At 33.5% G+C, this 12,381-nt stretch overlaps 1 protein-coding gene across 3 annotated transcripts in view; it reads left to right on the plus strand.

The window, feature by feature from the left end:
• SNX6 (sorting nexin 6) overlaps positions 1-12,381 on the plus strand; it is a 52,603-nt gene that overhangs the window by 26,076 nt on the left and 14,146 nt on the right. For all 3 annotated transcript variants that reach the window (XM_073211364.1, XM_073211366.1, XM_073211365.1), the window contains exons 9-11: positions 6,232-6,307; positions 7,858-7,897; positions 11,549-11,635. In XM_073211364.1, the coding sequence (XP_073067465.1) occupies positions 6,232-6,307; positions 7,858-7,897; positions 11,549-11,635 (203 nt within the window). The remainder of the gene's footprint in view (positions 1-6,231; positions 6,308-7,857; positions 7,898-11,548; positions 11,636-12,381) is intronic.

The raw sequence follows: 12,381 nt of genomic DNA on the forward strand, positions 1-12,381 counted from the left end.
AAGTCTTGATACAGAGCAATGGTTCTCAAACTGTGGTCTATGAAGCCTTGATCCCAAGGCCTGTTTTATTTTAGCAAGTCTGCAAGTTCAAAACTATTTTCACAATAATGGTTTGATGCTTTGTGCCTTTTTTACCATGTTGACATTTCCATGAAGATACACAAACCATGGGGAATAAATTTCTGGTGCTTTAGCAATGATCAGGACAGTGGCACCAAACTATACCGATAAGTACCATATTCTTTCCCACGGTACATTTGGAATTAAATAGTTTTTTTCAATTAAAAATGTCCTTGATGAAGCAGTAAAAATTATTAATTGTAATAAATCTCCATTGAGTATACTTTTATATATTCTTAGTGATGAAATGGGAGGTACACAGTAAGCACGTTGCATACTGAGGTATGATGGTTCTCTCCAGAAAAGCATTTTAGTGATTGAGTTGCAACTGAACTAGCTGCTTTTTTCATAGAACACCATTTTTATGGGGAAGAACAACTGACAAACGTTATTCAGACTTGAGTACCTGGTAAACAGTTTCTTATAAATTAACTAAGGTGAGCCTGTCATTTCAAGGAAAAAAACTGGCAGTATTTGTTGGCCGTGATAAAAATCAAGCTTTACAACAATGATTAGAATTTTGGAAGACTTGTATCCATCACCATGAGCTTGTTTCCCAATAATTAAAGACTTGTCTGAGGAGATTGATGATATTAGTGATTCTGACATTTTTGTATACTGAAGTGTGCCACCATTTGAAGATCTGCCTAATTCATTGAACTGATATTTTCTGAATGATCAAGTGCATGATGCTACAAACGTATAAATGATCTATTCGAAGTGCAAGATTAACTAATGGATTTTTTTTAACAGCTTTATTGAACTGTAATTGTTATCAATAAGCTGTAGTGTTCAAAGTACACAATTTGATAAGTTTGACATGTGTGACATCATCATCACAGTCAAGATAATGAACATATATCCATCACCACCAAAAGTTTCCCTATGACCCTTTGAAATCCCTCCATCCAATCCCTGTACCTGGGCAACCACTCACTGATCTGCTTTCTGTCTCTACAGATGAATTTATTGTATTTTCTAGAATTTTATGTAAATGGAATCATGCAGTAGGTACTCTTTATTGTCTGGCTTTGAGAGTAAACAATTGTGATTCATCCATGTTATATGTGTTGCTAGTTCATTCCTTTCTATAGCTGAGTGGTATTTAATTGTGTGAATATACCACAATCGTTTATCTACTCAGCTGTTGGTACATATTTGGGTTGTTCCTAGTTTCTGGCTATTACAAATAAAGGTGATATGAACCATCTATATGTAAATCTTTGTATGGATATAATGCTTTCTTTTCTCTTGGGTAATACCTAGAAGTAGAATGGCTAGGTCATGTGTTAAGTGTATGATTAACTTTTTTAAAAACTACCAAACTTTCTCCAAAACAGTTGTACCAGTCTATACTTCTACCAGCTGTGCATGAGAGCTCCTAGTGGTCTCTCTGTGATTTTAATTTGCAATTCCCTAACAATTAATGGTGTTGAACATCTTTTCTTGTGTGAGTCATTCAGTTTTATTCTCCTTGATCAGTTATTTTGGCCCCTATAGGTTCTTTACATTTTTGTAAGGATTTTAGAATTAGCTTACAAAAATGCCAGCTGGGATTTTGATTGAGTTTACGTAGAATCTGTAAGTCAGTTTGGGTAGGATTGACATCTTAACAGTATTCTTCTGTTACATGAATATGGTATATTTCTCCATAGTTAGAACTTCTTTAAATTCTCTCAGCAATTTAAAGTTTCCTAAGTACAGATCTTACACATCTTTAGTTAGATTGATCCCTAATTATTTTTGATGCTATTGTTTTAAATGTAAACATTTAAATGATGTTTTTTACATTTCAATTTCTCGTTGTTTTTAGCTAATATAAAATAATACAGTGTTTTTTCAGTATTAATCTTATATCTAGCAACCTTACTAAATAAACTCAGGGCATTCTAGTAACAGTTTTGTAGGATTTCCAGCATAGATGTTCATTTGCTAATAGAAACAGTTTAACTTCCTTTCTGATTGGAAGCTATTTATTTTTCTTGCCCTATTGTACTATAGCTATACCCTCCACTACAATGCAAATGGAAATGGTGAGGGTAGGCATCTTTGCCTTGTCCCTTTTCTTATGGGGAAGGTATTCAGTCCTAAACCATTAATTGTGATGTTAGGTATAGATTTTTCCTAGATGCCTTTTCTCAGATTAAGAAAGGTTTCTTAAATTCCTAATTTTCTCAGAGTTTTTTTATTTTAACTCAGGAATGAATGTTGGATTTTGTCAGGTGCTGTTTATGCAACTATTAAAATAATCATATGGAGGTTTTTTAGGCTCTTACTATGGTTAATTGTATTAATGGGTTTTCATATGTTAAACCAAACTTATATCTTGGGATAAATATCACTTATACCAGTGAGTTGGATGCAACAGAGTACAAAAGTTCATTGCTAAAATTTTGGATTTCCTATTGCAACTAATCCTTTAAGAAACTACTACTTATTGAATTTTGGTATGGTGTCATAGAAGGATATCCACAATTATCTGAAAAATTAGTAAAATACTTCTTTCTTTTCCAGCTACATATCTGTTTAAGGCTGGATTTTCTTCACATACTTGAACAAAAATGGTATATTGCAGTAGATTGAATGCAGAAGCAGAAAAGAGAATCCAGCTATCTACTATTAAGCCAGAGAAAAAGAAATTCACAAAAGTGTAACAGTGTTACTTAGCTCACTAAAATATATATGTATATATATATATATATATATATATAGAGAGAGAGAGAGAGAGAGCGCACTATTTTTCACTTGAAATATTATTTATGTTAACAATGGTTATTTTTAAATGAATTGGCAAATATTTAAATTTTGTTTTACTTGAAAAAAATACAGCGTCGTGCTGATGGACAGTGACTGTGGGTGGGGTTTGTTGGGGGGGGACTTGGTGTGGGGGAGAGCCTAGTAAACATAATGTTCTTCATGTAATTGTAGATTAATGATAACCAAAAAAAGGGGGGGCGGGAATTACTCCCTGATAAGATAAAATTAACTGCAAATCAAAAAAAATATATAGCATGTATGGATAGATACAACCCACATAAACAAAAGCTCGTTCATGTCCTCCGTAATTTCCAAAAGTGGAAAGGAGTTCCTTCGACCAAAAAGTTTGAGAACCTCTGACATGGAGACAAGTCAGTAGGTACCTAGACGAATGAACCTCCATTTGGGAGTCGTACTGTTAGATGCCATAACAGAAAGGAGGAAATAAAGAAGCCTTTAGCTTAGTAAGCTTACATTCTTGTGTCACTCTTAAAAAGGGTTGAGTTATTTTTTTATTTTATTTTCTTATATCTATGTGACTTGTAGATTTGTTTTAATGAAGTAGTAGTTTATACTTGCCTGTTTAGTAAGTAACAACTGTAAAGTAAAAGTGCGGGAAACTTTAATTGCTTCCTAGATTCATGACATTTGCTTTAGAGCTGTGAACAAGTTAGTAATTGGTATTGTGTTGGTTTCCTTATAAAATGGTGTTAAGGATAAGTATCTCCTACCTTTACTCCTCTGTACTGTTACGAAAAACTTTGTCCCAGCTCATTCTATCCCTTCCCCTCCATTAAGATCCTCACTTACTTCCCCAACACACCCAAAGTCACATAGTGCACCATGTGGGCTCCAACTATGCCCTTTTGCCTTCCTGGGAAACCCCACACTCCACCTGCCCACCCAGACCAGGTCCAGGCCCCTGGCTCAGGCCACAGCCATATCCTCCTCCCCTCCAAAAATAGAACATTGTAAATATGAAATAGTACATACTAATGTTGATTGTAATAATTAGGAATACCCTTTAATTTAGATTGGATGATTTAAAATGGAGTGCTACTGTACTTTCTAAATGTCTTTAAAAATTGTTTAGTTCATAAACATTGTTATATCTTTATGTTCCAGCTGTCATATTTGACATTGGTGATTTCAAGATGAAGAAAATACAGTTTTTGCCCTTAAAGCATTAGTATATAGGTGAGATAATTAGTCCTATCACAGAGGTTTGTGTTAGTGTTCTGGAAATGTATCTACTGAGGTAGAGAATCATCTGTGAGAAAAGGGAAGGCAGTATTAATGATTCTTGTTCTCTTATTTTAGCCAAATGGAATAGTGCTCTAAGAGATTAAAGTGAACCTATTTTACCAAATTATTATTACATATAATTAATTATATTACATAGTTTTACAAAGTTATAAAGTAAAAACTATTTTTTCATAATGAACTTAACCCTGGACTGTGAAAAACTAAGCTTTTCAATATCACTTCCATGATCCAATAATGGCATAATAGCTAAAGAGGGTAGTATTCTCAGAGCCAGATATTATTAGAATGCGGGAATTTCTTGCTCCAGAAAATAATTTCAGGATCATTTAAGCATAAAATATTAGTGTATTCAATGTTAAACACCAGAATCATTTTTTATTCCTACCTCTCAATAAATGAACCTTTAAGTGATTTTTGAGGTTTTTTTAACTTTATCTTTTAGGTTAAGATAATAGAAGAGTCTCACATATTGAAGTTACTATTCAGAGTCTGAATTTGTACTCAGTTTCCTTATTTAAAAAAATATCAGATGTTTTAAGTAACCAAGTAAATAGAGTTACCTCATTTCAGCATTAATCAGTTGAGTGAAAATTTGTGCAAAATAAAGAATAAGGATTGCTGTTTTTGTTAGGGAATAAACACATTAAAGCCTTGTAAAAATAGTACAGTATAAGTGGGAATTTTCATTCAAAGTAGATATGACTTGGATTTTATTGATAATAGCTAACATATAGTATTGTACCAACTATGTGCTGGGTATATAGTAACATTTATTAGCTTATTTAATCCTCTAAATAATTATATGAAGTGGGTACCATTATTATTCCAGTATCCAGATGAGGATGCTAAAGCACAGATAGGTGAAGTGATAAGCTCAGGGTCATAAAGCTGGTAAATTGGGAAGCTGGGGTTGCACCCCAGGTAGTTTGGTTCCAAGTCTATGCTCTTAACTATTACACTCTGCTATCCTTTTTCTGAAATGAATAGAAGCATCCATTATTATGTTTTCTCAACAAGTGTATTGTCTTGTAGGGCAAGACCTAGGAAGAATATTTGGCTGAAGTAGAATACTTTGCTTCCTAGCACCCAAGAGAAATGGTGCCAGCATTCATCTAGCTTTCCAAGATTCATAATTTCCCTTATTACCTGAGATTCTCTTGTTTGTAAATCCTACATAATTACATTTCCTAAATATATTTCTTGTTAGTTCCTTTCTGCTCCATTGTCTCCGTAGTCTTGATCCAGACCCTCAGTATCGGACACAACAGTTTCCTAGTTGGTAGTCATTAGGCCTTTTGTCTCTCCACCTCTGGTCTTCACTCCAGGCAGCAGCATTTTTAAATCTAAAATCCATATCAGTTTGATTTTACTACTGTTGTGATTCTAAAATGTTTAATAACACCATTCCCACAAGATGAAATCCAAACTTTATCATGGCTTACAAGACCCCTTTTTTCTCGAAGATGCTTCCAATTTATTTTTCCAACTTCAGCTCCATCCACTCCCTTCTCTACCCGGTAGTGCCATAGTCCCAGAGGGCTCTCTGAATATGCTGTGCTTTTTTATGTCTTCCCTGGTCTTTATGCATGCTCTTCCCTCAAGTGCAGCATGAAAAAATAGTCAGTGGTTCTGTGACATCTGTGTTGACAGGTAGTAGCTGCATGAGTTGGGGTGAGGATTTATTTAATGATGTGGGTAACTAGTGAAGCACTGTGTTGTATACTTGAAACCAATATAATAACGTGTATCAACTATACTTCAGTTGTTAAAAGTACACTTAAAAACCAAAAACAAATCAAAATGCTTTCCCCTCTACCTAGCTGGTAGAGATTTGCCCATCCTGTAAGCTCCAACTCATTCTGTAGTGTCTGAAACCTTCCCTACTTACTCGGGTGGAATCATGTTTCCCCTGCTTCAAAGTAGTTTGTACCTACTTCTAATACCATATTCATATTGTATTATAGTTTTGTCATTTCCTTCACTAGACTTTGGGTGTATCATATTACATTCACATTGTTTGGCAGGTGGGTGCTCAATATTTTTAAATCAATCAATCAATATATTAAATTCTTAAAACTTTTTCCATAGGTGCTGCGGATGATTACAATAGAATTGGTTCTTCATTATATGCTTTAGGAACTCAAGATTCTACAGATATATGCAAGTAAGGATTCTGATTTAAAACATTAAATATAAATAAAACAAAAATTTTATTGACAGCCTGGGCACAGAATACTTCTAACGCAGCGGGCATTTTTGGACTATTTCTGTCAAAATACATTGACAATAAGGAACTTCCTTATAAACCTAAGTTGGTATCATTTTTTTCTCTTTCCTCTCATTTTTTAAATATGATAAATAAAAATAGACCTTAATATATAATTTTAACATTTACGGTGTTTTATTTGAAAAATGGGCTATTTGTAAGAGATGTAGAGACAGAACTCAGTAAAATGTTCCTAGGTTTTGATAGAGTTAATTATAATTCTAAGAAATGCTGTTTTGGAATTTGTGTATATAGCTGTATATATATTCATTGGAGCCAAATTTTGAAGAGGCTGGCCATTCTAATTTTTATAGTTTAGTGAATCTTAGGGCAACAATACTAGGGCCACTGGATGAGGAAAGTGTTGTACATGTTAATGTAGAAATAAACTCTCTGAAAGTTTACTTGCACAGCTGTCCTTTATTTACTTTATGCTAGTTTTTAGATTTTAACCTAACTGTAGTTAATATTAGTTGCTCTTGTAATAGTGTTTAAGCCAACTCTTCATTGAAAAATAATTCAAATGTATCTTTAGTTTGAAGTGGAAAAGCGTATTTCATAGCCTTTCTCTAAACCACATCCTTGAACTTTTCTCTACTATATCCTGTCTCAGTAGATGTGTAAGGTCCAAGTTTTTTAGCAAAGCAGTGTACCATAGCTTACACTAATTAACATACTGCCTTCCCAAAGAGTTAGTTCTTAAGTCTTTGGTAAACAGAAAAAAATCAACCTTGCTTTATCTAACATAAACCTGTCAAAGCAAGGTCTTTTTGCTTTTTAGTAAAGCAAAGTTCATAAAATTGTTTTAGCTTTCAGTAATATTTGCTCAATTACAGTGTCATCTATAATTACATATTTTACAGAACACCCGTTAATAGTTTGAAATTGGTATATTTTTTAGTTGGTGTTGGCATTTGAGACTAAGGCTATTTAGTTAAAAGTAAAAGTGAATTCTGAGATAGAAATTGGTTATTCATTTTTGTTGTTCTCCAAAACAAAGCAGGTCTATCTGAAAATATTTAAAATATAATTATCAGATAACTTCAAGAACTGCTTCTGTTCCTTTTAAATCAGCCTTTTGTCTCTTTAGATGTGATTGTTTTGTGCTTAGGTGATGATTTTGAAAGTATAGTCTTTATTTAGTACTCTGTGACATACTACTAAAGAATACCAAGACAAATATTTTGAGTTTTAATGAATGGCTTGAACTGTTACCTTGACGTGGAAAGATTTTCTATAACAACAGATTTTAAGTAATCTGATGTATGGGTGGAAGTAGAGATTTTTGTTGAAATAAATGAATCTGCAGTGAAGAAGACCAAATATCATTGTAATGAGATAACAAGATTCAATATTAATACAATTTGGAGGCATATTCTCTGAACATTTGAAATGGAACATTATTTCAAAAATTGCTTCAGAAAAACTGAAATATTTTTCCCTTCCAGGTTTTTTCTCAAAGTTTCAGAACTGTTTGATAAAACAAGAGTAAGTACTATTAATAACCTTTGAGATTCTAAATCTCTACATACAGTAGTGTTTAACTTATTGTGGCTGTGTTTTTAACCTTACTTAGGGAAATGAGTTAATAATTCAAAAGGATGAAGAGACAGGTTTAGATGTGAAAACTGGAGAATTTCTCAGGGGAATTCAGTTTTCTTGTGGCTTTTTGGTATTTGTGTTAAAATTCATATTCTTAATCCAGAAGACATGTTCATTATGGAGACTGGGTTTATTTTTATGAAAAATGACTCTTTCTTGAGATTTTGTAAGCTAGAAGAAAGTCTTAGATTCATTATAACTTTACTAAGACTGTATTGCTTTTGATCCCCCACGATACACTGGTTTAACAGTGAGTTGTAGCAATATGGGGCAAATAAAACAAATGCAGAAAGGTTTCATTCATAGTAATGAATTTATTCATAACAATTTAATATTGACATAGTCTTAGTTTTCAGGGATACATTCTAAGTACAATATTTAACATTTTTATCAGTTATAGAATAGTGAAAATGTTTATTAGATGTTCAGTGGTACCTAACAGAGAGGTGGTGGTTAGTTCTTTGTAAAAATCTGATTTCAGCATGACCTTATCGAATGAGTGCTGTGTAGTGGAGACAGGTGAAAGAAAAAGATATTCTCTCACAAAGGAAAGAGTACTTAAATATACATAAATGTTATTATACCGGAATGTATATAGCCTGTTATTTTGCCATTCATGTTTGTATCAATGAGCATTTTCTGGGAAGATACAGTTGATTCTCTGTGCATTTACATGAAAAGAATCAGCATCTATCACAAAATAGCTATCTGTGTCAATTCTTTCAGAAGTGGATGTCAAGATGGGATTAAATGTGCAAGAGATTTACTGTGAATAACAAAGTAGAAGAAGCAGGAGTAGACAGGAAGAGCCTTGAGACGATAATGCAGGTCTACACCTGTGAAAGGACAGCGAAGAGGGAGGGAGGTCTGGGTAGGAATAGTTTCAGAATGTAGTGCAGTTCTGAGAAAGTTTTATCCAAGTCAAAGGGGGAATCCCTGAGCCAGAGTTACGCATTAGAGGAGTTCTGCATCAAGCAAAAATGGGCTACCCCATGCTCTGTCATTGGCTGGGTGCAGCCAAGGAAAGGAGGGGAGGATGGAACATAACCTTGGTTTGAAATGGTTCTGGATCCAGAGAGATTGCAGTTGGGGCTATCAATCATCTATGTTCCTTGCAGCAAACAGTCGTTTGAAGGAGATCTGAGTGGCACATTTCCATAGCCACCACAATTCTTATTTCCCTCAGTGTTTTCATGTTGTTCTGGTTATTATTGCTGTGTAACAAACCATCCTAAGATAGCATATATGCTAATGAATTATTTGGGTCAGAAAGCAGAAAGCTCACGACAGATGGCTTGGCTTGCCTCTGCTTCATGATGTCAACAGGGACAACAGGGAAGATAAAAAGGTTGGGAACTGGAATCTTCTGAAGCTGCCTTCACTCAGTGTCTGGGGGGTTGATATTGGCTGTCAGCTAGCTGGGAATTCTGCTAGGGCCGTAGGCTGTAACACTTACATGTGGCTTTTCCATGGAGCTACTTAGGCTTCCTCAAAATGTGGTAGCTATATTCTGTAAGCGAGCATCCCAAAAGATGGGAAGTAGAAGCTGTCAGTTTCATAAGGCCTGGGCCTGGAAACTGGCACCATGTAACTTCTGTATTGGTCAAGCAGTCTTAGATCCCATATTCAAGGGGATGGGACACATACCCTACTTCTTAATGGAAGGAGAGGCTCAATATAAAAAGCAACCAACATCTACCTAGCATAATTACCCAGATTTATCTAAGGCAATTTATCTAAATCAATTTTGAATATACTTTGTGTGTGCTTTTACCTGTAAGGTTAAGAAGTTCCATGGGTTTATTTCACCATAAATATTTTTTAAGAAGCTTCAAGGTTTTTTAAACTTCTTTTGAAGTATATTACACATGTAGGAAGGAGCACATACTAGAAGTATATAGCTCAGTGAACAAATTTAATATACCCATGTAATGAACACCCAGATCAAGAAAGTTACCAGCAACCTCGATGCCCTGACCACTTTACTGCTTTCTGAGTTACTACTTCCTGCAGGGTTAGCCAGTATCCTAGCTTCTAACAGCAAAGAATTGGTTTTAATTTTCATATTATATGTAAATGTATTATGTGCTATATATTTTTTAATACCTGATTTAATTTACTCAGTAAGTATGTAAGGTTCAGTCATGTCATTGCATGTATACTTCATTCCTGTTACTGTGTAGTATTCCAATGTATGTTTTTTGCATTTTTTGTATATTTTTATTTATTAAATTATTTTTCATATATATATATATATTTTGCAATTTGTATATATTGCAAGAATATACCTATATTTATCTGGTCTACTATTTTGATAGGCATTTGGATAGTTTCTAGTTTGAGGTTCTTTACAAATAGTACTGTTGAGACCATTCTTGTATATCTTCAGCTGCTGAACATAACTATGCATTTCTACTGGGTGTATATAACTAGAAGAAGAATTGATGGATCATAGGGTATTCACTTGAAAAACTTTTGTGTAGATACTGCCAAACTGTTCCCAAAGCTTGTGTACCAGTTTACATTCTCACCAGAATGAAATTGAGCTTTGGGTTGTTGTACAAGCTTGTAATACTTGGTATCTTTTGTATTTTAGCCATTCTGGTGGATATGTAGGATTTTATTATTATATTTTTTTATTTTAACAATAATTTCAGACTTACAGAAAATTGCAAGAATAATACAAAGAATTCCTGTATATGTCTCACCCAAATTTCCTGACTGTTAGCATTTTCTGTATTGCTTAAAGGTTTTGTTCCAAAAAGTCCATATTCATTCTCTTTTTTTACCTTTTGTGTGTATGTTTCTTGTAAAAAAAAAATCGAATTTAATATAGCAAATATGAAGATCAATGCTTTCCCTTAATATCATCAAAAATCCAGTATACAGGTATTCCCAGCTGTCTCATAAAAGGCTTTTTGCAGTGGCATTTGTTTTGAGTCAGGATCCAGACAAGGTTCCCATATTTTATTTGTAATACGTCTTTGTTTATCTAGTCTCTCCAGAGTGAATAAAGAGTTCTCATCTTTGTAGTCTGACATGGCTGTTTCCCATTTCATCCCAACTCAAACTAACCACATCTGTTTATTATTCTTTGGTAATATCTCTCAAGCACATACTGTTAATGTTTTGACTGTTTTCTGGTTGTTCTCAGCAGGAGGATTGGTTTGAGTTACATAGTCTACCAGTGCTTTAAAATATGTGTACATATCAATTGCTACTGAATAGAGAGTAAATATGAGTGAAGCTGAAAAATGATACTGAAACTTGTTAGAGCCAAGAACTTGAGTCAAATATAGAGTCCTTATAAATTCACTGATCTCACTTGATCTCACCTTTTTTTTTGTTTTTTTGTCAGTTACAGAGAAAAGTAGTGACAGGTTAATAATAGAAAGGAGGAGGGAAAGAAATCTAGATTGAATAGGAAGGGATACTATAGTTATTTATAACTAATTTTTTTTATAACTATTAAAGAAGAAAACACTGAGTATAGGATATAAGTGCTTATTAAATACCCAGTATTTTCTCCTTTTCCAGAAAATAGAAGCACGAGTGTCTGCTGATGAGGACCTCAAACTTTCTGACCTTTTAAAATATTACTTAAGAGAATCTCAAGCTGCTAAGGTAACTTTATTGTTTATTGCTTTTTTTTTAATTTTACAGAAAGCCATCTCTTCAGAGGTTGTTAGACTTAAGCTTGTTAAAGATGATTTATCTCTTGACTTCAAATATTCAAGTGTGAATTTTTTTTTTTCCCTCCTCAGGCAACTCCACGTAAAAGATGCTTCTATAAAATCTGATAAAATATAGTCTGGAGCTTTTTTTTTCACTAATGAATTTGTTACATCTATTCAGATAAAAAGCCTGCAAAAACAAAAGTAAAACCCACAAATAATAGTTACATAGCTAAAGGATTCCCAATTTGGTCTACGTAAGTTCTTTACTGAGGGCAAGAGAGCCATAAAGCAAGGATATGTTTTAAGGCAACTCAAATTTCCTTTTGGTAGTTTATGTATGTGCAAGACTAAAACTTTTACTAATCACAAAAATGTTTAACAAAAACATCTAAAAATCACAGAAAACCTAGCAGCTGAGGTACTCCAAATTCAGCTTTAATTTATGAATTGATATGTGCAGAAAATTCTCATCTGGTCATTGGTGCTTTGAACATCATTCTTTCATTCTTTGTCAAATTATAAATAACCCTTTTCACTTTGAGGACTTAAAAAACATACTGTCCCTATCAAATTATTTTAAATCAGACTATGTCTTACAAGCTGTTTACATTGGATGGTCAGGGATAAAATGATATTCTTTTGAAGACTTTAAATTTATTATTTTATTATAATACATAGTATACAATTAGTAGA

The sequence above is a fragment of the Manis javanica genome, chromosome 8 (genome assembly GCF_040802235.1).
Source record: "Manis javanica isolate MJ-LG chromosome 8, MJ_LKY, whole genome shotgun sequence".
In the NCBI taxonomy this organism is placed as follows: domain Eukaryota; kingdom Metazoa; phylum Chordata; class Mammalia; order Pholidota; family Manidae; genus Manis; species Manis javanica.